General features: G+C 46.0%; 1 protein-coding gene across 1 annotated transcript in view; it reads right to left on the minus strand.

Moving 5' to 3' along the window:
• The window catches only part of LOC110521013 (sarcoplasmic/endoplasmic reticulum calcium ATPase 1), a 34,548-nt gene that overhangs the window by 7,165 nt on the left and 3,616 nt on the right, over positions 1-23,767 (minus strand). Inside the window, exons 4-21 of the mRNA XM_036968739.1 lie at positions 23,295-23,377; positions 21,030-21,134; positions 20,397-20,535; positions 16,353-16,433; positions 15,510-15,595; positions 15,114-15,269; positions 14,597-14,738; positions 14,150-14,316; positions 6,806-6,894; positions 6,612-6,714; positions 6,325-6,456; positions 6,052-6,177; positions 5,672-5,890; positions 4,989-5,100; positions 4,434-4,657; positions 4,018-4,238; positions 3,525-3,727; positions 782-867 (exon numbers count right to left, since the gene is read on the minus strand). Coding sequence (XP_036824634.1) covers positions 782-867; positions 3,525-3,727; positions 4,018-4,238; positions 4,434-4,657; positions 4,989-5,100; positions 5,672-5,890; positions 6,052-6,177; positions 6,325-6,456; positions 6,612-6,714; positions 6,806-6,894; positions 14,150-14,316; positions 14,597-14,738; positions 15,114-15,269; positions 15,510-15,595; positions 16,353-16,433; positions 20,397-20,535; positions 21,030-21,134; positions 23,295-23,377 — 2,474 coding nt within the window. The remainder of the gene's footprint in view (positions 1-781; positions 868-3,524; positions 3,728-4,017; positions 4,239-4,433; positions 4,658-4,988; positions 5,101-5,671; positions 5,891-6,051; positions 6,178-6,324; positions 6,457-6,611; positions 6,715-6,805; positions 6,895-14,149; positions 14,317-14,596; positions 14,739-15,113; positions 15,270-15,509; positions 15,596-16,352; positions 16,434-20,396; positions 20,536-21,029; positions 21,135-23,294; positions 23,378-23,767) is intronic.

Below are 23,767 nucleotides of genomic sequence, written 5' to 3' on the forward strand. Positions count from 1 at the left end.
TGTGAGGAGGAGGGTTTATTCTCCAGGTCTTTAACTGTTTTCCAGAACTTATTGGGGTTAGACCCACAGAGAGAGAACTGCTCCTTAAAGTAACTAACTTTGACCTTACGGGTAGCCTGAGTGCCCTTATTTCTCATTTGCCTGAACGATAGCCAGTCAGCCTGAGTATGCGTGTGCCGAGCCTTTCACCAAATGCAATTCTGAGGTGGAGTAACTCTGCAAGATCACGGTCGAATCAGGGGCTGAACCTGTTTTTAATTCTCATTTTCTTTATGCGGGCGTGTTTGTTAACAATACCACTGAAAAGATCAAAAAACAATGTCTAAATGTCTTCGACAGAGGGAGAGGCCAGTTCATGAAGGAAGGCTTGCTCATTAAATTTTTTTAGCAAGCTTCTATGACAAATCAGGATAGGTCGTTGCACTGAGAAGCAATTATGAACACAGGCTGTAAAACAATGATCATCACTAAGGTCATTACAGAAAACACAAGGCCGATACTGTACCTAATCAGGATTATTTGTGAGGATAACATCGAGGACAGTAGTCTTTTCTGAGTGTTTGGAGTCATACCTTGTGGGATTGGTAATAATCTGAGACAGATTTAGGGAGTCCCATTGCTTTAGGACTTGGTCAGATTTGGTCAGGACTTGCTTAAGGGGGTGCTCCTCCCATAGACACCAATGTGATAGCAGTCTGCTTAGTTCATTGACTTCCATTGAAATAAAAATTAGGGAGTGGGAGGTCTTGCTTCCTCTTCCGTATCTAATGCTACCACTCACCAACTGGTAGAAAGACACACCAGGGCCGTCCTCACTGTAGAGGAACCACCAGGCGGCAGCAGCAACAGTTGCAACACCAACGTAGCCTGGAACACACACCACAGGAAGTCAGGTAACATTGATCTAAATTGTAATTTGTCCAATAGATTTGATGACCTTTTCCTGTTGAAGTATCGAGATGAGATGATTGCATACTTTGTTGTTGTTTGCTTGTGTAGAATTTCATTACTTTTAATGAAATGTGTATTTTTTATCTACCGTGTTCCTTTATCACTAGGATGTACAGAAACGGTGTAACATTAATTTGATTATTGCTTTGGCTGCAGTTTGTGTCCCACCACCATGCCAATAAAGCACTGCTCCATTTAAATGTGGTGTGGTAGATGGCATGACATGTTGTCCACCCAATAAAAGGACCAGAGAATGAATCAAGTACTGAAAGCATAAGCTACAGTTAGCTTATGCAGTGCATAGAATGTGGTGAGTAGACTCGGAAAGAGAGAAAGAATAGTTGAACAGTTTTGAACAAATACATTTCTTCAAAAATTATGGAGAAGCAAGAGAGAGAGAGAGAGAGAGCTAGCTATATTTTGTTGTATCCCCCCCCCCCCCCCCCCCACTTACTAAGCTAGTGAATACAGCTAGCTAGTTTAGCCTATGTTGAATTTCAGAAAAAAATAAAAGTGAAACATTAAAGTTATCCTCTTTCAATAAAACTATACTAAATACATTCACATCACCAAATAATTGATTAAACACATTGCTTTGCAATGAAGGTCTACAATAGCTTCAACAGCAGGGTAGCACCATGGTATAGCCGGAGGACAGCTACTTTCCGTCCTCCTCTGGCTACATTGACATCAATTCAAAACCTAGGAGGCTCATGGTTCTCACCCCCTTCCATAGACTTACTTACACAGCAATTATAACAACTTCTGGAGAATGTCCTCCAACCTATCAGAGCTCTTGCAGCATGAACTGACATGTTGTCCACCCAATCAAAGCATCAGAGAATGAATGTAGTATTGAAAGCATAAGATACAGCTAGCTAGCACTGCAGTGCATAAAGTGTGGTGAGTAGTTGACTCAGAGAGAGAATGACAATAGTTGAACAGTTTTGAACAAATAAATGTATTATATATAGAAAGCTAGCTATATGTGACCTGATTCAAGACACTAGGCATATGTCGCAAGTCACGACTTCACAGGAGAGCTGTTTGAACGTAAAAAAATATTTGTTTTATCAATATGCGTTTTTTTTTGGCAGAAATACCTTCACGAACATGTGAACTTTCATGTGCCTTAATATCAAACTTGTATGCCATCTGTAAATATGAATCAAATTGTTAAATTACGAGCCTAGTTGGTTTAGTCACAGAAAAAGGGAGCAACCTTCCCGTTAGCCATGATTGGCTGAGATAATGAGTGGGCTGGACATGCCGAGAGATGAGTTTCGATTGGTCTGCCATATGGCACGCTTCTGTCTACTTGAGCTGGTCAGTATGTCTAGGTACTCGTGTGAAACGCGGCTTATTTTATATATTGCGTCGTAAAACTGCATAAACCTAATGTCAAGTTAAAGTGTACTGTTAGCTAGCTAACTTTAGCTGTAACTGTTGGACCAATGATACACCCTAGATCAGCTAGATGTCGGCAAGAGTGTGAAAGGCGGTGTTGAATGTGCGACTGTCTGTCACCTTGATTACTCAAATTTTTCTCTCAACCTGTGCACATACGTTGTAAACGTTCATTCATAGGTTAGGTTGTAGCAACCTAATGATGGGTAAAGAGAAAATTTAGTATCATGTAGTAGCCTAAACCTAGCAATGTTACATTGAACTGGGTGAATGGAATATGAATGACAGTCATCCAATGTGCTGTAATAAAAATAAGGCCATGCTCATTAAAAAATAATCGTCCTCCCTTATGTTAAACGACACCGACCGCCACTGCTGTACGCCCATTGTTGGGCAAAGCAGCAGTCGGTGAGGGTTGAGGCTCTAAGTGTTTGACATTGGGTTGCAGTTAGATTTACGACTGAGCCAGGGATAGTTCAGGGTTGGAGTGTCGGACATAGCTTCATGAGGTACATGATAGTGAGCATATGTTGAACCTGGAACATGGCTCTGTTCCAATATCCACGCTAGCATTCTACATAACCCCTGTTTATACCTCCTGCTAACAGGTCCCATGTGGCTCAGTTGGCTTTGCATGGAGCTTGCAATGCCAAGGTTGTGGGTTTGATCCCCACAGGGCATAATTATGAAAAAGGTATGTGCTTTACTGTAAGTTGCTCTGGATAAGATTGTCTGCTAAATGACAAAAAAATGTAATATTTTGACCTGATCTTGTTTGTTTACACTTGGAAGATCTGATTTACAATTAGATCACAATGAGTCTTTTAATTGTCTACACCTGTCTAGAAATGTGGGCACAATTAGAATGTGAACAAAGGATGGGCTTTAGACACAATATCCACCTTAGCATACTACTGAGAAACAACACCCACACTAGCAAACTACTTAGAATGAGGCAGTGTATTGGTCATGCATTCACAATGATATTCTAGTGACCCCAATGGTTGTTGAAAGAAAAGGAGAGTAGGAGGATAGCAGAATGGCCAGTGCATTTGTAATTGTATCGTTTTGTTTTGTATTTGGTGTTTTTGACGTGTTCCTGACTTCACAGAATACATTTCCATGAAAATGGACAATAAAAGTGTTGGTATGGTATGGTATCGTACCTCCAATGGCAAGGTATCTGAAGAACAGCCATCCAGAGATGAGGGGCTCCTTGGGGGAACGGGGCAGCTTGCCCATGATGTCCAGGTCAGGGGGGTTGAAGCCCAGGGCAGTGGCAGGGAGACCATCAGTCACCAGGTTGACCCACAGCAGCTGGACAGGGATCAGAGCCTCCGGCAGACCCAGGGCAGCGGTCAGGAAGATACTGAGAGAGATGGAGGGATGGATGATGAGCGAGGGAAAGAAAGAAAGAAAAAATAAGAGTCATTTGTGACTAGCACTGTGTGTGGCCATCATGTTGATGTTCTTGCTCACAGTGGTGTCTTGGCCACTCATGTATTGGCAGTCAAGTGGTTATGCTGCTACTACAGTGAATCTCTGTCTTCCAATAAATCCCTCTGGATTAGCAGTCAACCACGGTTATGTCTCAGTTGTGATGTGGTCACTTCACCCCCCCCCCGCTCCACACCCACACCCCCCACCCCGGACACTCACCAGACGACCTCACCAACGTTGGAGGAGATGAGGTAACGGATGAACTGCTTCATGTTATTGTAAATGGCTCTGCCCTCCTCGACGGCTGCCACGATGGAAGAGAAGTTGTCGTCGGCCAGGACCATCTCAGAGGCAGACTTGGCAACGGCAGTGCCAGAGCCCATGGCGATGCCGATCTCGGCCTTCTTCAGGGCGGGGGCATCGTTCACCCCATCTCCGGTCTGGTGGAGGGGGAGGAAGAGAGACAGAAGGAAGAAAAGAGAAGGTAGAGAAGGAAGATGACTGTTCGTGTTGTGTTCTGGATGATATGAATCGTATTACTGCAAATATTCAGTTTTTTGTCATTTGGATGGTTGTACAATAAAGCTTTTGAGTTTTCAATAGATGTCTCCTCTGTTCCTGTTTCCTCCCCTCACCATGGCGGTGATCTCATCGAAGCCTTGCAGGAACTCAACGATCTTGGACTTGTGAGAGGGCTCAACGCGGGCATAGCAACAGGCCTTGCGGACTGCTTTTTTTTGCTCGTGGAGGGGCAGGTCGTCAAACTCACGGCCAGTGAAGGCTCGGCCAGTAGTGTCCTCATCCTCGGTGAAGATGCCAATACGACGGCAGATAGCCACGGCTGTTCCCTTGTTGTCACCTGGGAGGGAGGGAGGATAATGAGTTGTAAGATATTGTTTCTCAATTGATTTCAGAATGAACAATAATGGAGGAAAGACAACCAACAGAGAAGAGGTAGATGGATGGAAACAGTGGGAATGATAAAGACATGGAGACAGAGAGTAAAAGGGAGTTAGGGTTTAAAAAATTGGGTAACTTTCCCAAAATCCCAGGTTTTCCAGAAATCCTGGTTGGAGGATTCCGGATTTCCTGTTTATTCTGTCTTTATTCCGGGAACTTCCAGCCGGGTTTTCTAGGAAACCAGGGAACTTTAGGAAAAGCAGCAGATTTTTACTGTCCAGTATACTGACCAGTGATCATGATGACACGGATGCCAGCAGCCCTACACAGCTCAATAGCTCCAATGACCTCCTTACGAGGGGGGTCCAGCATGCCCACGCAGCCCACGAAGGTAAGGTCAGTCTGAGGACCACAGACAGAGAGAGAGAGAGGAGACGTAGGGCAAGTGCTTTAGAAATTAAATGAGTTGTTGTGCAAATAAAGCTTGAATGCAATGAATTTAGATAACAATTCCAGTAGAATTGTTTGTATTTACCTAGTAATTATTATAATAATTTTTTTGTTTGTTTTGTTATTATACATTTTCCCCTCAATTGTTAGTTACGACCTTGTCTTATCGCTGCAACTCCTCAATGGGCTCAGGAGAGGTGAAGGTTGAGACATGCATCCTCTGAAACTTCTTAACACTCTGCACACTTAACCCGGAAGTCAGCTGCACCAATGTGTCGGAGGAAACACCCGTTCAACACCACAAGGAGTTGCTAGAGCGCGATGAGCCCCCCCCCCCCCCCCCCCCCCCCTACCCTATGGGGTTCCCAGTCACGCCTCAGCACTGCGATCCATTGCCTTAGACCGCTGAGCAACTCAGGAACCCTTTTATTTACCTAGTAATTAATACAGTAAGTACTTTAATTCCTCTCCCCCCCCCTCTCTCCCTGAAGCGCTCCCCCCCTTTTCTCCTCTCCTTTCTCACCTCGTAGTCGCCAAACTTGGTGGCGTCTTCGAGGTTCATCTCTTCCATGCGGAGGGGTGTGTCGCGGGTGGCCAGTGCCAGACAACGCAGGGTGTCACGGCCGGTACCCCACTCCTTGATCACAGCCATGATCTTGTTCTTGACAGGCTCGGACAAGGGCACACGGGTGGTGCCAACGCGCACATATGCACACCTCTCAATAACACCCTCGGGAGCGCCCTAGAGATAGAGGGAGAGAGATAACAGTCAGGGCTCAAGGAGCATTTTGGAACTTTATTAACAATCACTGCAAGATTGCTATAGAGATTACTGATATGACAACGTCACTGGGGCGTTTACTCCGAGCATTTCCATAGAGACGGTTGCCGGTATTCTCTCACCTTGACGAACATCTTGTTGCCGACAGCGGCCTTAGAGGACTTGGCTGGGGAGCAGAACACTGACATGGACTTCCTGTCTCTGGAGAACTCCAGGGTGAACTCCTTCTTCATCAGCTGCTTGATCACCTGGGAGAGAGACGGAGAGGACATGGGTCAGCTGGAGAGAGAGGAATGAGAGGGATGGAATGGGGGAGGAGGTTGGAGAGGGGAGCCAGAAGGAAAAGAGGGAGGTGAGAGAGGGTGGACTGGAGTGAGGGAGGAAGGAAGACTCACAGAGCAACAGGCGTTGGCTCTGTCGGGCTTGGACAGGCCGCGCACTTCAGTGTTGAACACATTCATCTTCTCAACCAGGCAGCACAGAGCGGTCTCAGTGGCCTCGCCCACCTTCTCATAGATTCCCTTAGTCTGCAGGAGAGAGGGGAAAGACACTATCAGATCTGGGCTAGACTAATACACATATCAGATACATAAAATAACAGCTACACATATATATATACAGATACTGAGTGCTGACACACGCATGCACACACACACACGCAAACTCACAAACACTCACTTACATCGTTGTAGTCCATAGAGGAGTCATTGCACAGAGCACAGATGGTGGACAGCTCCACCAAGCCATCATACTGGCCACACTTCACTAACGCACCGTTCTTAGTACTGAGAGAGAGATGGAGAAGACAGTAAGTCAGGTGTGTGTGTGTGCGTGCGTGCGTGCGTATGTATGTGTGTGTTTCCAGGCTATACTCACACTTCTCCCTCGGGAGTGTACTTGGAACCGGAGATGTCAAAAGAACCCAGAGAAACGCTGTCTCCGTCCACTTTGTCAATAATAAACATCTGGAACCACATCACAAAGACAACACACACACACACAACTTAACTATGGATTTAAAAAAGCCAACTGAACCAATTTCTTAATCACCGTTATTTTGTGAGTAGGGTGGATTTTGGAAGGACAATAAATTGATCTAATGTATATGTGAGTACATTTTTAAAAGGCAACAATGTATTTTGGGTTCGCTACGGTATATGCCCAAATGTTGAGCATACTCACAATCCTATTGCAGTTGGCTGCCTTACAATTGTACTTTGAATCAACAAACTCTGCTCGAGGTGAGCTGAATTTGAATAAGCTTGATGAGTAAAATTACAAAATGTATGTTTGCTCAAAACCACTGAAAAGCAGAGCCATCATTATCTTGTTTCCCAGCACGCTTTATTGCAGTTAGAGTTTTCAATACCTGTATTTTTGTATTCATACCCCTTGACTTATTCCACGTTTTGTTGTAAAAGCCTGAATTTAAAATGGATTCATTTTCTAATCCATCTACACAGAAAACCCCGTAATGACAAAGTGAAAACATGTTTTTAGACATTTTTGTTTTTGTCAATTTCGCACTAGCATTTTCCAGCCCTAACGCCAGGTTCTGCAATTTACCTGTCTAACATCAGCTCTCTAGCTTTGTAGGGGAGGGGTGGCAATATTTCAGATGTGTCCTTAAAAACACATGCAAAAGTGACAATTTCATGCAGTGCTAATGGGAAGTTTTAAGACTCATAAAAAGCAGGTCTTAGCAGTAATGCAGTTGATACTTACATGGATTTTGAGAGCGAAAGTGCAGCCTATCCAGCCATGATGCACAGTGAGTACCCATGGAAGAGAGATGCGATTTAATGCTGCTGAATCTAGTATTTAGAAACATAAACTATTGGTTTCCCCCCCCCATTTAGTTTACTTTGATTAAGAACCAAGCATAGCCTATCCTTCCCTTAATCAAGGATGGTTTAGCACCATCACATCGGTGTATATTTTTTTGCCTGGCCATTAGCCAACTAGCCAATGAGTAAGTTAGTTTTAAATGGTATACTGAGCGTGCTTTGAAATATTTTGGATGTTTTTGCCCTCATGCTTTTTCATTTGGTATTCAAAATTCACATACCTGCATACTTCATTTCGCTTGTTTGAGTAGGTTTTCCATCTCCATTTTCAAAGAGCGCCCCTCACCCAATTAACATTACCAAAGACACCCGCGCTCCTCCAAACTATTCAACCCTCCTATAATGCCATATCAATGCTGTATTTTTTTCAGAATCTCCCTAGGACATAGGCAACGATACAATTGACTGGAGTCTAGTTTGTATATAAACGTGAATGTTATGCATAAAGACATTTAGGCTTGCCCTGTGCACACATGCTAACAAATTAGATAAGTGATTTGTGATATCAAGCTTCTGACCCAATCCTTATTAGAAATGTTGTTGTTGGTGCTGCAAAATTATGTTATAAATACTGTTATTGCATCAAATGATTATTTTATGCAACAGAATAAAGGGTTCATAGAACACTCTCATCTGTGTGTATTTTACTGAGAATGGGCCTCTGGGAGATTTAATGCTGACAGAATATTTACAATGTCTTTGGGTGATAAAACTAACAAGACTACATTCCATAGCATGAGTTGGTGTTTCTGTACTGAGGTGCCAGGGTGGAGATGGCTCAGTATGGAGTTGGGGGCCAGACCCTAGTTTCTACACAATGAGAGCAGTCTTTACAGCAGATACTGTTTGCTGTGAATTATTAGTATCTTTCATACGAATCTTAACCTTGTGACCCATTCCATACATCTGTTGTTTGTCATGAACATCCAGGAGGATGGACTTTGCTATAAAATGCTGTGGCTCAAATCCGCTCATTGGGCTCTCAACGAATCACCTACGGGAAGGCCGTTGACAAGCTCCGTTACTGCAGTAATTAAATCATAAAGTTAACTTGTTTTAAAGAATTTCATTTAAAGAAATGAAAAGTCTCTCCTTTTGATTAGAATAATTCCACGCCATTGATTTAAAAAACAGATTGTTTTTCATTTAATTTGATTGAAAACCAAACGTTGAAATATTCACATCCAATATTTCAAACTTAGAAATATTCACATCCATGGGTTTATGGTGATTAAGTAAGCTGCTACATGGTTCAAATGCAATGCAATTTTCATCTGCTATTTCTGTGGTGCAGATATTATCTGTAAGATGGTTCCATAATGTTTATAAAACATTACATTTGCCAGTAGTATAATGTTGTGGACATTTCCCCTTTCTCTTCATATTGGATCTCTATCCAGCACCTGTAAAAGGTTTGGATGTGCATAAAATCCTTCATAGTCTAAGATGCCTTGTCTGTATTATATGCCCACAGGAAGCAATTATGGTTCAGGTATCTGCATTTAGACATACCTATTTAAATGTCATTTCGTTTTTATTAGAATTTGATTACAATTATACACAGTCTTTTTAGGCCTTTATCAATAGCCTAGTGAATGTAATCTTGCTTATTGACTACGTTTGGCATGTCCAGACTGCAATTTACAGTAGGCCTAGGAGCCCCCTATATCAGTGCAAATGCTATAGCCTATTTAACAATGTATTTCCATTCTGAAGCAATGCAATGCTTATATAAACAGGTCGACTGCAAACATGTTCAACGTATGTTCAACGTATGTTCAACGTATGTTCAACGTATGTTGCAAATATGGGGCAGGCTATTTAACGAACTAGGCTATAAGGGAGTAACATTCAAATTGGAGTTGATAACAACGCAATACACAAAAGACTGTAAATACACAACTTGAAGCAACCACCTATTTAGCCATGGAGCATGTTCTGATTGGCCAGTGAGGGGCAAGCCTCGACACACCCACAACTGGTTTATTTATCAAAACCCAGCCCTTTCGCACCACCACCAGCAACTGTGCCTATAATTGTTGTGGTGAAAATAGGAAAAATATTTCTGACATACCCCTGAACCTATAGTGCTTACCGCCAGTGCTTAGATTTACCACTGCATTAGGTTTGTTGAAATAGAGCCCAAAATCTCAATTTAAGGTATTTTAAATTCAGGCTGTAACAACAAAATGTGGGGAAAAAACCAAGGGGTATGAATACTTTCTTGAGGCACGGATTAGTTGATTACAAATAAATAACGTACACTGAGTGTACAAAACATTAGAAACACCTTCCTAATATTCACCACCTGTCACGTTCTGACCTCTATTTCTGTTGTTTTGTATTTATTTAGTATGGTCAGGGCGTGAGTTGGGTGGGCAGTCTATGTTTGTTTTTCTATGTTTTGGGGCATTTCTATGTTTTCGGCCTAGTATGGTTCTCAATCAGAGGCAGGTGTCATTAGTTGTCTCTGATTGAGAATCATACTTAGGTAGCCTGGGTTTCACTGTGTGTTTGTGGGTGATTGTTCCTGTCACTGTGTTTGTTGTCACAGGATAGGACTGTTTTGCGTTTTCACATTTCTTGTTTTTGTTAGTTTGTTCATGTGTAGTGATTTATTAAAACATGAATAACCACCACGCTGCGCTTTGGTCCGCTTCTCTTCCTCCTACAGACGAACGCCCTTACAGAATCACCCACCACAACAGGACCAAGCAGCGTGTCAACAGGCAGGAGCAGCAGGAGAAGCAACAGCGGCTGCAGGAGATACGTAGTAAGGAATTCTGGACATTGGAGGAAATCCTCGACGGGAGAGGACCCTGGGCTAAGCCAGGAGAATATTGCCGCCCCAAGGCCGAGCTGGAGGCAGCAAAAGCAGAGAGGCGGCATTCTGAGAAGCAAGCACGGCGGCGCGGACGGAAGCCCGAGAGTCACCCCCAAAAATTTCTTGGGGGGGGGCACAGGGGGAGTGTGGCAGAGTCAGGAGTCAGACCTGAGCCAACTCCCCCCGTTTATCGTGAGGAGCCAAGGAGGAGCTCAGAACCAGAGCTGGTGTTGGAGGTGAGCGAAGCAGAGACTGTGAAGGAGTTAATGGGGAAATTGGAGGAGAGTGATATGAGGGACTTGCTGGTTTGGTGCATGAGGCACGACATTCGCCCGACGGAGCGTGTCAGGGATTTAATGGCACCGGGGTCAGCTCTCCATACTCATCCTGAGGTGCGTGCGAGGGGTCTGGTGAAGACTGTGCCAGCCTCACGCACCAGGCCTCCTGTGCATCTCCCTAGCCTTGCACGTCCTGTGCCATCTCAGCGCTACAGTGCTCCTAGCAGTGCTAACTGTGGCGGGCGTGGTGCTGGTCAGGCACCGTGTTATGCAGTTGTGCGCACGGTGTCCCCAGTACGCGTGCTTAGCCCAGTGCGCTACATCCCAGCTCCCCACATCTGCCGGAGCCTCCCGCCTGTCCGGCGCCTCTGCCGGAGCCTCCCGCCTGTCCGGCGCCTCTGCCGGAGCCTCCCGCCTGTCCGGCGCCTCTGCCGGAGCCTCCCGCCTGTCCGGCGCCGCTGCAGGGGCTTCCTCCTCTCCAGCGCTGCCGGAGCCTCCCACCTGTCCGGCGCCTCTGCCGGAACCTCTCGCCTGTCCGGCGCCGCTGACAGAGCCTCCCGCCTGTCCGGCGCGACCGGAGCCTCCCGCCTGTCCGGCGCCTCTGCCGGAGCCTCCCGCCTGTCCGGCGCCGCTGCCGGAGCCTCCCGCCTGTCCGGCGCCTCTGCCGGAGCCTCCCGCCTGTCCGGCGCCTCTGCCGGAGCCTCCCGCCTGTCCGGCGCCGCTGTCGGAGCCTCCCGCCTGTCCGGCGCCTCTGCCGGAGCCTCCCGCCTGTCCGGCGCCTCTGCCGGAGCCTCCCGCCTGTCCGGCGCCTCTGCCGGAGCCTCCCGCCTGTCCGGCGCCGCTGCCGGAGCCTCCCGCCTGTCCGGCGCCTCTGCCGGAGCCTCCCGCCTGTCCGGCGCCGCTGCCGGAGTCTCCCGCCTCTCCGGCGCTACCAGGGCCTTCCTTTTCTCCAGCGTTGCCGGAGCTTCCCGTCTGCCCAGCGCCAGTTGAGCTTCCCGTCTGCCCAGCGCCAGCTGAGCTTCCCGTCTGCCCAGCGCCGCCAGCGCCGCCCGTCTGCCCAGCGCCGCCAGTGCCGCCCGTCTACCCAGCGCCGCCAGTGCCGCCCGTCTGCCCAGCGCCGCCAGTGCCGCCCGTCTGCCCAGCGCCGCCAGTGCCGCCCGTCTGCCAGGAGCCGCCAGTGCCGCCCGTCTGCCAGGAGCCTCCAGTGCCGCCCGTCAGCCAGGGGCCGCCAGTGCCGCCCGTCAGCCAGGGGGCGCCAGTGCCGCCAGTCAGCCAGGGGCCGCCAGTGCCGCCAGTCAGCCAGGGGCCGCCAGTGCCGCCAGTCAGCCAGGGGCCGCCAGTGCCGCCAGTCAGCCAGGGGCCGCCAGTGCCGCCAGTAAGCCAGGGGCCGCCAGTGCCGCCAGTCAGCCAGGGGCCGCCCGAGCAGCTGCCCCTCTGTCCCGAGCAGCTGTCCCTCGGTCCCGAGCAGCTGCCGCCCCTCTGTCCCGAGCAGCTATCGCCCCTCTGTCCCGAGCTGCTATCGCCCCTCTGTCCCGAGCTGCTATCGCCCCTCTGTCCCGAGCTGCTATCGCCCCTCTGTCCCGAGCTGCTATCGCCCCTCTGTCCCGAGCAGCTGCCCCTCTGTCCCGAGCAGTTGTCCCTCTGTCCCGAGCAGCTGCTTCACCTCTGTCCCGAGCTGCCCCTCTGTCCCGAGCAGCCCCTCTGTCCAGTGGGGTCATTGAGAGGGGTGGCCATGGTGAGTAAGCCAGGGAGGCGGACAATAAGGCGGACTAAGACAATGGTGAAGTGGGGTCCGCGTCCTGCGCCAGAGCCGCCACCGCGGACAGACGCCCACCCAGACCCTCCCCTATAGGTCAAGGTTTTGCGGCCGGAGTCCGCACCTTTGGGGGGGGGTACTGTCACGTTCTGACCTCTATTTCTGTTGTTTTTTATTTATTTAGTATGGTCAGGGCGTGAGTTGGGTGGGCAGTCTATGTTTGTTTTTCTATGTTTTGGGGCATTTCTATGTTTTCGGCCTAGTATGGTTCTCAATCAGAGGCAGGTGTCATTAGTTGTCTCTGATTGAGAATCATACTTAGGTAGCCTGGGTTTCACTGTGTGTTTGTGGGTGATTGTTCCTGTCACTGTGTTTGTTGTCACAGGATAGGACTGTTTTGCGTTTTCACATTTCTTGTTTTTGTTAGTTTGTTCATGTGTAGTGATTTATTAAAACATGAATAACCACCACGCTGCGCTTTGGTCCGCTTCTCTTCCTCCTACAGACGAACGCCCTTACACCACCTTTTGCCCACAGAACAGCCTCAGTTAATCGAGGCTTGGACTTCATCGAAAGCGTTCAACAGGGATGCTGGCCCATGCTGACTCCATTGCTTCCCACAGTTGTGTCAAGTTGGCTGCAGTATGTCCATTGGGTGATTGATCAGGCTTGACACACAGGGAAACTGTTGAGCATGAAAAAAACAGCAGCGTTGCAGTTCTAGACACACTCAAACCGGTGTGCCTGGCACCTACTACCATACCCAGTTCAAAGGCACTTAAATATTTTCTTGCCCATTCACCCTCTGAATGGTGCGCATACACAATCCATGTCTCAATTGTCTTAAAAATCCTTATTTAAACAGTCTCATCCCCTTCGTCGACACTGGTTAAAGTGGATTTAGCAGGTGACATCAATAAGGGATCTTAGCTTTCATACTGGATTCACCTGGTCAGTGTTCCTAATGTTTTGTACACTCAGTGTACATTTTCAGAAACTAATCTAATGTGTTAGTAGTTGGATGTTTTGCACCCGTTACTGAGCTGCCTGTTCCAGTGTATATGATTTAGGCAGTCTCATTAATCAATCTTCCTTACCCCAGCAGTTATTCTCAATGCAGGTTGCGGGTGAATAAAAGTTACAATTGCTGGATATCCTCGCTCTGCATTCCAATAGGAATTAAACATCACTTTGCAAACCAGCATTGAGGTTTATAGCAACGTACAATTGTAAGGGAATCAGCTGCAATAGGATTGTGAGTGTTCTGCAATAGGATTGTGGTTAAATAAAGGTTAAATAAATAATACAAATATATAATAATAATGGCATTCAGGTTGATTCAACGTACGTTGTAAGGCACGCAGCTGCAATAGGATTGTGATGGGACTCCTATTGCAGCTGGTTGCCTTACAATTGTATGTTGAATCCACATATTTTTTACAGTGTGGTGGATCACTGGTGCGTTTGTGTGTGTGTGCTGTGTGTGTGTGTGTGTGTGTGTGTGTGTTTACCCACCTTGGTGACACACATCTGGTTGGTGGTGAGGGTGCCGGTCTTGTCGGAGCAGATGACGGAGGTGCAGCCCAGGGTCTCCACAGAGGGCAGGGAGCGGACGATGGCATTCTTTTTGGCCATACGGCGGGTACCCAGAGCCAGGCAAGTGGTGATCACAGCGGGCAGACCTGGGGGGGAGAGAGGGGGGGGGGGGGGAAGGGGGACAGATGGTAGAGAGAGAGAGGGGGAACGAGTGTTATTAGTTAGGCAGTGAACCATGTTCATGTTCTTGTGATGAGAAACCTTGCTTGAGACCTGAAGATTTGCATTAGTTCTGCTACATATGCTTTAGCTCAGCAGGTTAACACAGTCTCAAGGGTGACTGGTTGATTGACTTTTGTCCACTTTATTTTGACCCGTCTAGACTATTTAGATTAGATTAGTGCTAGTCCAGTATCAGTTGCTTACCCTCAGGAATGGCAGCCACAGCCAGGGCCACAGCGATCTTGAAGTAGTAGACGGCCCCGCGGATCCAGGAGCCTCCATGAACGGGGTCGTTGAAGTGGCCAATGTTGATCATCCACACGGCAACACAGATCAGGGAGATGACCTGTTATGGAATAGACAACAAAAGGTTGTCAGATAAAGCCTGGTTTAAAATATATATGTAATGCAATTGTCATCATTACACTATTGGTTTCTTTACATTGTAAGTCTATGGACAAGGTATGACTTTGGTTTTATTTCCCTGACACTGTTTCTAAATGCTTACATTTTACCATTTGTGGCTCAAATCCCACTGTCATTTTGTAATTTGGGTGAAGTTGTATCAAATCAAAACTGGCAAAAATTGGCTACTTGACCATTTTAAGGCAGCGGGGAAACTAATCTTGTTGCAACAACTAAGGTAGTGTAGTAGTAGTAGCAGTAGTAGTAGCAGTAGTAGTAGCAGTAGTAGTAGTGTAGTAGTAGCTGTCTGTCTCACCTTGGAGAGCTGCTCTCCGAACTCGTCCAGTTTGGCCTGCAGGGGGGTCTTCTCCTGCTCTGTCGCAGCCATCTGGTCGCGGATCTTCCCGATCTCTGTAGAGACACCAGTCGCCACGGCTATGCCGATAGCCTTGCCTGAAGCGATGTTGGTGCCCTTGAGGGACGGACAGAGGGAGGGAGAGAGGGAGCGAGAGAAAGGGAGGGAGAGAGAGGGGGAGAAGGAGATAGAGGGGAGTGGTCAATTAAGGCTGTAAGGGTGGAGGAGATGAAGAGTGGAAGAGGCTCATAAAGAGAAGGGCAGGAGTGTGGAAAACAACAGTTAGATTGACGGAGATTCTGAGATGGAGGAATAGAAAAATAGATAGATGGATAAATATATAGGAGAGTCCCTCACAGAGAAAAGCATGTTCTTCTTGTCCTGGTTGACAGCTCTCATGTCTGGGACGGCATCGGTGTGCTTGATCACACTGACAGACTCACCTGAGCGAGGAGAGAGACAGAGCAGATAGAGTGACTTTTACAACAAAATTGTTTTACATGTATTTATATTAGGGCTGTCAAAAGATTAAAAACACTTAATAAAGTTAACTCTCTGGATTTGATTGCAAATTCCGAATGTAATTTAAGATTTTTCATACAAAAAAAACATATCAAGAATATTGACGTCTTGATTTGGTCTAAAATAATGGTTAGTCAAATAGATGTATTTTATTTTGGCCAAATTGAAATATCACACTTTATTTAACCTCAATGTCAACTTGTTTTTACATGGCATTGTAGATTTTAGCTGTATAGATTATGTATTTTGGATGTTTTCAGTGTTTTCAGATTCAACGCTTTCAGACAATGCGATTAATCTCGAGAGAGAGAGAGAGAGAGAGAGAGAGAGAGAGAGAGAGAGAGAGAGAGAGAGAGAGAGAGAGAGAGAGAGAGAGAGAGAGAGAGAGAGAGAGAGAGAGAGAGAGAGAGAGAGAGAGAGAGAGAGAGAGAGAGAGAGAGAGAGAGAGAGAGAGAGAGAGAGAGAGAGAGAGAGAGAGAGAGAGAGAGAGAGAGAGAGAGAGAGAGAGAGAGAGAGAGAGAGAGAGAGAGAGAGAGAGAGAGAGAGAGAGAGAAAAAAAAAAGTGCACTGAAATTACAAAAAGTTAACTTGAGTTAACTGATTAACTCTGACAGACCTAATTTATTTCCATTGTAGTCTTGTAAAGAGGGTTAAGACAGAGTTGATAATATCACTCACCGGTGAGGATGGACTGGTCAACACGCAGAGTAGTAGAGTTTATTTTGACGAGTCTGATGTCAGCGGGGACTTTGTCACCAACTGGGGGAAGAAAAAAAAACATACACTGTGAGAATGGCGCCGGAGGGGATGGCTGCCATTTTACGGGCTCCTAACCAACTGTGTTATTTTGTTAGTTTTTTTTTGTGTTGTTTGTAATTTATTTTTAAACTTATTTTGTACATATTGTTGCTGCTACCGTCTCTTATGACCGAAAATAACTTCTGGACATCAAAACAGCGATTACTCTTTAACAAGTCAGACGTGAAGGATATACTGCTTTCTTGGGAACGGGCCAAAATCCCTGTCATTTGCATGAAGAAAAGATGGCGAAAAAAAGGGCGGAGGTCGGGCTGCCTTCAAAGAATTCGTAGGCGAGTGAGTAATCCTCCACTACCATCCATTCTATTGGCCAATGTGCAATCATTGGAAAACAAAAAGGATGATATACAATCAAGACTACCCTACTAACAGGGCATTAAAAACTGTAATATCTTATGTTTCACCGACTCGTAGATGAACAACGACACGGATAATATAGAGCTGGCGGGATTTTTCATGCATCGGCAGGACAGAGAAACTACGTCTGGTAAGACGAGGGGTGAGAATGTGTGTCTATTTGTCAATAACAACTGGTGCGCGATGTCTAATATTAAAGAAGTCTTGAGGTATTGCTCACCTGCTCTCCTGCACTCCCTGTTGACCCACGACTGCGTGGCCAAACACAACTCCAACACCATCATTCAGTTTGCTGACTGCACAACAGTGGTAGGCCTGATTACCGACAACAATGAAACAACCTATAGGGAGGAGGTCAGAGACCTGGCAGTGCGGTGCCAGGACAAGAACTTTTCCTTCAATATGAGCAAGACAAATGAGCTGATCGTGGACTACAGGAAATGGCGGGCCAAACAGAGGCCCCCATTAACATCGACTGGGCTGTAGTGGAACGAGTCGAGAGTTTCAAGTTCCTTGGTGTCCACATCACCAACAAACTATCATGGTCCAAACACACCAAGACAGTTGTGAAGATTGCACGACAACACCTTTTCCCCCTCAGGAGACTAAAAAGGTTTTGCATGGGTCCCCAGATCCTCAAAAAGTTATACAGCTGCACCATCGAGAGCATCCTGACCAATTGAATCACCGTATGGCAACTGCTCTGCATCTGACTGTAAGGCGCTACAGAGGGTAGTGCGTACAGCGCAGTACATCACTGGGGCCAAGTTTCCTGCCATCCAGGACCTATATACTAGGCGTTGTCGAAGGAAAACCCCCAAAATTGTCAAAGGCTCCAGTCACCCAAGTCATAGACTGTCCTCTCTGCCGCCGCAGAGCAAACGGTACTGGTACGCCAAGTCTAGGACCATAGCCTCCTTAACAGCTACTACCCCAAGCCATAAGACTGCTAAACTGTTAATCAAATGGCCACCTGGACCCCCCCCCCCCCCCTACCTACATGCACAAATTACCTCGTAAATATTTTCTTAACTCTTTTTTGAACGGCCTTGTTAGGGCTTGTAAGTAAGCATTTCACTGTAAGGTCTACTGCACCTGTTGTATTCAGCGCATGTGACAAATAAAGTTGGATTTGATTTTTAGTTCAAGGTAGCTGTCTCAACTTTATGCATATACACACAAACTCCACTCCACTTCAGAGTTCATTTAACGTATGTTCATAACAACACTGTACATAGTTAAAAATATAACATTCCAAACGACTTTCTCTTTTGAAAATTTTGTGTGCTTCATTTTAACTGTTCATTTGTGATTGTTTATTTTACATGCTTTGGCAATGTAAACATTGTTTCCCATGCCAATAAAGCCCATTTGAAGAGAGAGAGAGAGAGAGAGAGAGAGAGAGAGAGAGAGAGAGAGAGAGAGAGAGAGAGAGAGAGAGAGAGAGAGAGAGAGAGAGAGAGAGAGAGAGAGAGAGAGAGAGAGAGAGAGAGAGAGAGAGAGAGAGAGAGAGAGAGAGAGAGAGAGAGAGAGAGAGAGAGAGAGAGAGAGAGAGAGAGAGAGAGAGAGAGAGAGAGAGAGAGAGAGAGAGAGAGAGAGAGAGAGAGAGAGAGAGAGAGAGAGAGAGAGACTAGTTTTAACACTGTGGATGAATAGTGACACTGAAAGCTGACCACACAGACAGACAGAAAGAGAAAGAGAGGGAGAGAAAGACAGAGAGGGTGAGACCTTGGGGACACAGTGATATGGAGAGAACAGGTGTATGGGAAAAAGTGAGAGCGAGAGAGAGAGACAGGTGTTAGTAATAAGCATACACTTTAACTCTCTATCTCTCTCTCAAATTCAAAATCAAATTCAGATTGCTTTATTGGCATGAAATACAATTTGTAGATATTGCCAAAAAAGTATAGTGGTACAGCATTTCAGTACAATGCAATGAGGATAATGAAATACAGTTAATTTCAGTAGTAATAATAACAGCACATCTAATCATGTATACAGGTACAATACTACTGCTGTTGTATTGTGGAATCTTCGATCGATCAGTTTTATGAAAGAAAAATAAGATTATTAAAAAAAAATAAAGAATGGCTAATAAAAAAAACAACAAAATGGATGATGGTTCCACTATGTATTACTGTCAGTTACATACCATCTCTTTCTTGTTCTCTCTCTCATTCTCTCTATACCTCCCTCTCTCTTACCCTCTGATTGCCTTAAAATGACCCACTGTCTCAAGGACACAGGGATGGCCTCCCTCCCTCCCTCCCTCCCTCCCTCCCTCCCTCCCTCCCTCCCTCCCTCCCTCCCTCCCTCCTTCACACAATGACACTTAGTCATTGTCATACACTCTCTATCCCTCTCTTTCTTACTCTCTCATATACACACAGGCACACACACACACACACACACTCATTCACATGTCCAAGCCACACATCTAGTACATTGGTGCAGGTCCTGTGTGGCTCTGTTGGTAGAGCATGGCACTTGCAACACCAGGGTTGTGGGTTTGAAAGAAAAAATGTATGCACTCACTACTGTAAGACACTTTGGATTAGAGCATCTGCTAAATGAGTAAAATGTCAAATGTAAATGTAATGCATTGATTATAGTGTTTGTTCTTGGTAGATCACCTGCTAAATTTGGAAATTGTGCCTGCAAATGAATAACACGCATTAAACAGTAAAATGCGCCCTTATTAGTCAAATCTGTCCCTTAATCTATACTAGGATCAGATTAGCCAACCCTAAACCTAACCTTAAACATTAGAGGGATAAACCAGTCTGACCCAGGACCAGGCGCTGGTATACATTCCAAATGGCACTCTATATCCTGCTTCAGTGGTTCCCAATCTTTTTCAGTTACAGTGCAGAATTGTACTATGCCCTGAGTACCCCTGAAGTACCCCCTCATGTGCCTTTTACCAGTAGCTCTATGGTGTCATGAGTCTTCTCAAGTACACTCTGTGGATAGTCCAAGTACCCTCAGGGGTTCTAGGGCCTACAATATATAGTGCACTACTTTTGACCAGAGCCCTATGGCTATAAAGTGAATAGAGTGCCCTTTGGGAAGTGCCTGTCAACCAGTAGACTGGCAATATAGGTATGGGTATTAGGCCTTGTTTTTTTTGGAAGAGGTGGTATAATATATCAGCAAACCCTAAAGACGTGATGTCCATCTGAGAGGATTTGACCCATTCAAACACTTTGTGACAAATTGTACACTTTGTGATAAAAATAGTTGTAAAAAGGGCTATATGCTTTAATCTCTACACCTGATAGGCAAGGTAGATTTTTTTTGCTTACATCAGATCTACATTTATTTTAGTGGCTTGTGGGTATTGGGGCTAAGGGTCGACTTGGAACTGGGCCTACAACTCTTGGGCTTATAGGGGTAGAAGTTGCCCTTGGGCACAGATCTAGGATCAGTTTACGCCTAAATCTGAGCCCTTTAGTCATTAGGAGAGAAAAAAAACTGAACCCAGATCAGTGTTTATGGGGTTATACAGTTATTACGTAAATCTGAATTACTGAATCTGAATCTTACCGGACACCTCCACCACATCTCCAGGGACGATCTCCCTGGCCTTGATCATCTGGACGTTCTTCCTGTCCGACCGATAAACCTTCCCCATCTCAGGCTCATACTCCTTCAGAGCCTCGATGGCGCTCTCTGCATTGCGCTCCTTCAGGGCAACAATAACCCCACAGAACATCAGTTCCTCCTATTCCTCCTGACCTCCCTTCCAGAAGTGTAAAGCCTGACTTATGCCAACATGCCCACCCCCTACACCCATCACATCCACCCCCTCCTCGCTCCCTTGTCTCATAACCCCCCTATGTGTGAATCCTTGTGCATAGTTTCCAAATGACCACCACAAGGCCAATATGGACCCGCTGCTTGTGGCTTGCGGTAACCCGATCGTCCCTCTGTATTTTTTACTGTGGGTTTGGGGGCTGATGCATTTTCCCCTATAACACCCCTCCCCTACCCCCGCGGGTAACACATTCTGACCCTGAACGACTAAACTAACGCACGTGATGTATTGTGTGTGTGTGTGTGTGTGTGTGTGTGTGTGTGTGTGTGTGTGTGTGTGTGTGTGTGTGTGTGTGTGTGTGTGTGTGCGTGTGTGTGTGTGTGTGTGCGTGCGTGCGTGTGCGTGTGTTTCAACTAACTGACCTGCCAGACTCCAACGATGGCATTAGCAATGAGAATGAGGAGGATGACTAAGGGTTCCACAAAGGCTGTGACTGTTTCCTCACCTTCCTCAAACAAGGCCAGCACCTGAAAGCAAGAGGGAGGGAGGGAGGGAGGGAGGGAGGGAGGGAGGGAGGGAGGGAGGGAGGGAGGGAGGGAGGGAGGGAGGGAGGGAGGGAAGGAAGGAATTTATGTTTATTGATAATGGAATGGAATGCACTTTTATGACACTTGACAATATGCGCCCGTAACAGAAACACTTTTTTTTCCACTATATGCCAGTCTTTTTTGTCTGTGTGTCCGTGCACGTGCATGTCTGATAGAGGGAGTTTTGTGTGTGCGTGTGTGTTTCTTCACGTGTGTATGCGCGTCCGTGTACGTGACTGTGTAACGAGTTGTTGTCACTGGTCTGTTTAGGAAAGGGGCTGTGTTGACATGGACACAGATCAGTTATGGTCCACTGAAGCAGAGGAAGAAGCAATCTAACCCACAGAGAAAGAGAGATATCCCTCCATCCCTCCATTATTGTATACATCCATCCATTATCCTTTATTCCCTATTCCTTTGTCCAAACCGTCCTCTTTTACCTTCTTCCTTCTCTACTCTGTTGTTCCTTAGTGCAAAGATTTCATTCTTCCATCCTCTTTTCCCTTTCTTTCTTTCTCTTTCTTTCTTTCTTTCTTTCTTTCTTTCTTTCTCTCTTTCTTTCTTTCTTTCTTTCTTTCTCTCTTTCTTTCTTTCTTTCTTTTGTTTGTTAATTTTTTGTTGTTGTCTCTATCCCCTTATTCTGTTATTCCCTCTCTTTTAAGGACTATGTCATTCATCCTCTCTGTCTTCTCTATTCTAAATTATACTGCATTGAAATCCATTGAAGCCTACTCACACGTACCATAGAACTTTTCCATTCCAAAACTTTATTTGAAAGCACATGAAAAACATTACACTGATATTGCCAATGCATTTATATATTTATACAGTATATTAACTATATATTATGCATTTATTAATTACATATCACTATCATTACAGTGTCTTTCTCAACCATATACTATATGTACCTGTCATCTGAAACAAACAATGCCATTGTGCAATACTATCTCTCTCGCGCTCTCTCGCCGGCAATCCTTTGTTCCTTTCATCCCTGACCTTTGTGTAAGGATACAGTTTCTCGGCCTGGCTTGAGACTCTCTTAAAATAACACTCTCTCTCTCCCCTCGCGCCCTCTTGCCACACAAACGCACGCACGCACACACACACACACACACACACTCACACTCACACACACAGTACATCGCACACACACACACCACGCACACACACACACATAGTACATCGCACACACACACCACGCACACACACAGTACATCGCACACACACATACCATTCTTTCTAAGGCCATAATGACAGCTGGTCAGGGACAGAGTGTAAAGGGTTGAGGTGGGGGGGTTAAAACATTATGTCACCCCTCTACTCCAAAACAGATTTGAAGAGAGAGAGAGCTAGACAGGAGGGCAGATGGGAGACAACAGTGAAATGAAATAGTGAGAGAGAGGGAGGGAGGGGGGAGGGAGGGATTCCTAGAGTGAATGAGCGAGTGTGTGTGAGTGAGTAAGCGAGGGAGTGAGGGAAGGAGAAAGGGAGGACATCAATCCATATGAAATATAACCTGACCGGTCACAGCATGTGTTCTGTGTGTGCGTCTGCGCAAAGCATAACTGACCTGTGTGTGTACAGTATGTGTCTTTCATAGTGCAGGTATGTAACCTTGTATGCATGCATGTGTGTGTGCGCGTGTGTGTGTGTGCGCGTGTGTGTGTGTGTTAGCTGTCAGTGTCATCTCAGAGCCTCTGCCACCATGCACACCTGCTACGCTGAAACATTTACCCATCCTGCACTGGGGTAAGGAGAGGACGTGGAAGGAGGAAATTGACAGGAAGTGACTTCACAATGATAGGTGCTAACACCAACAGGTGCTAACACCAACAAACACATAAATACACGAAACATATCGACCTGTGTAGACCCTACCCTCTATGCACTTGTGGAGATCTGAGAGGACTCAGTAGGTATTATCAATACATGAATATCTTCCCCTTGCTCTCATTACACCAATCATTGAGGAGCAGACCAGATAACATCACTTTACCCTGTCTTGTGTCATTACTCTGCAATATTTTCCCTGTAACCCATAGCAACATCTATACTCCATAGTCGGTCAAAATCAGTGACAACATTTTGTCTACTTACAAAAGAGATGCAGGCAGCCAGCAGAAGGATTCTGACCAACAGATCCTCAAACTGCTCTACGACCAACTCCCAGATGGTCTTACCTGAGAGAGAGGAGAGAGGAGAGAGGAGAGAGGAGAGAGGGAGAGAGATAGAGAGAGAGAGAATGTCATTGGATGCTGTAGCCAACCATTGCCTTGATGACAGCTTTGCACACTCCTAAGATCACCATGCCAATGCCAAGCATTGGCTGGAGTTGTGTAAAGCATTCTCTGGAGTGATGAATCACACTTCACCATCTGGCAGTCCAACAGATGAATCTGGCTTTGGTGGATACCAGGAGAATGCTACCTGCCCAAATGTATAGTGCCAACTGCGAAGTTTGGTTTAGGTGGAATAATGGTCTGGGGCTGTTTTCATGGTTCGGGCTAGGCCCCTTAGTTCCAATGAAGAGAATTCTTAACGCTACAGCATACAATTACATTCTAGACGAT

Source organism: Oncorhynchus mykiss, chromosome 30, assembly GCF_013265735.2.
Source record: "Oncorhynchus mykiss isolate Arlee chromosome 30, USDA_OmykA_1.1, whole genome shotgun sequence".
Classification (NCBI taxonomy): domain Eukaryota; kingdom Metazoa; phylum Chordata; class Actinopteri; order Salmoniformes; family Salmonidae; genus Oncorhynchus; species Oncorhynchus mykiss.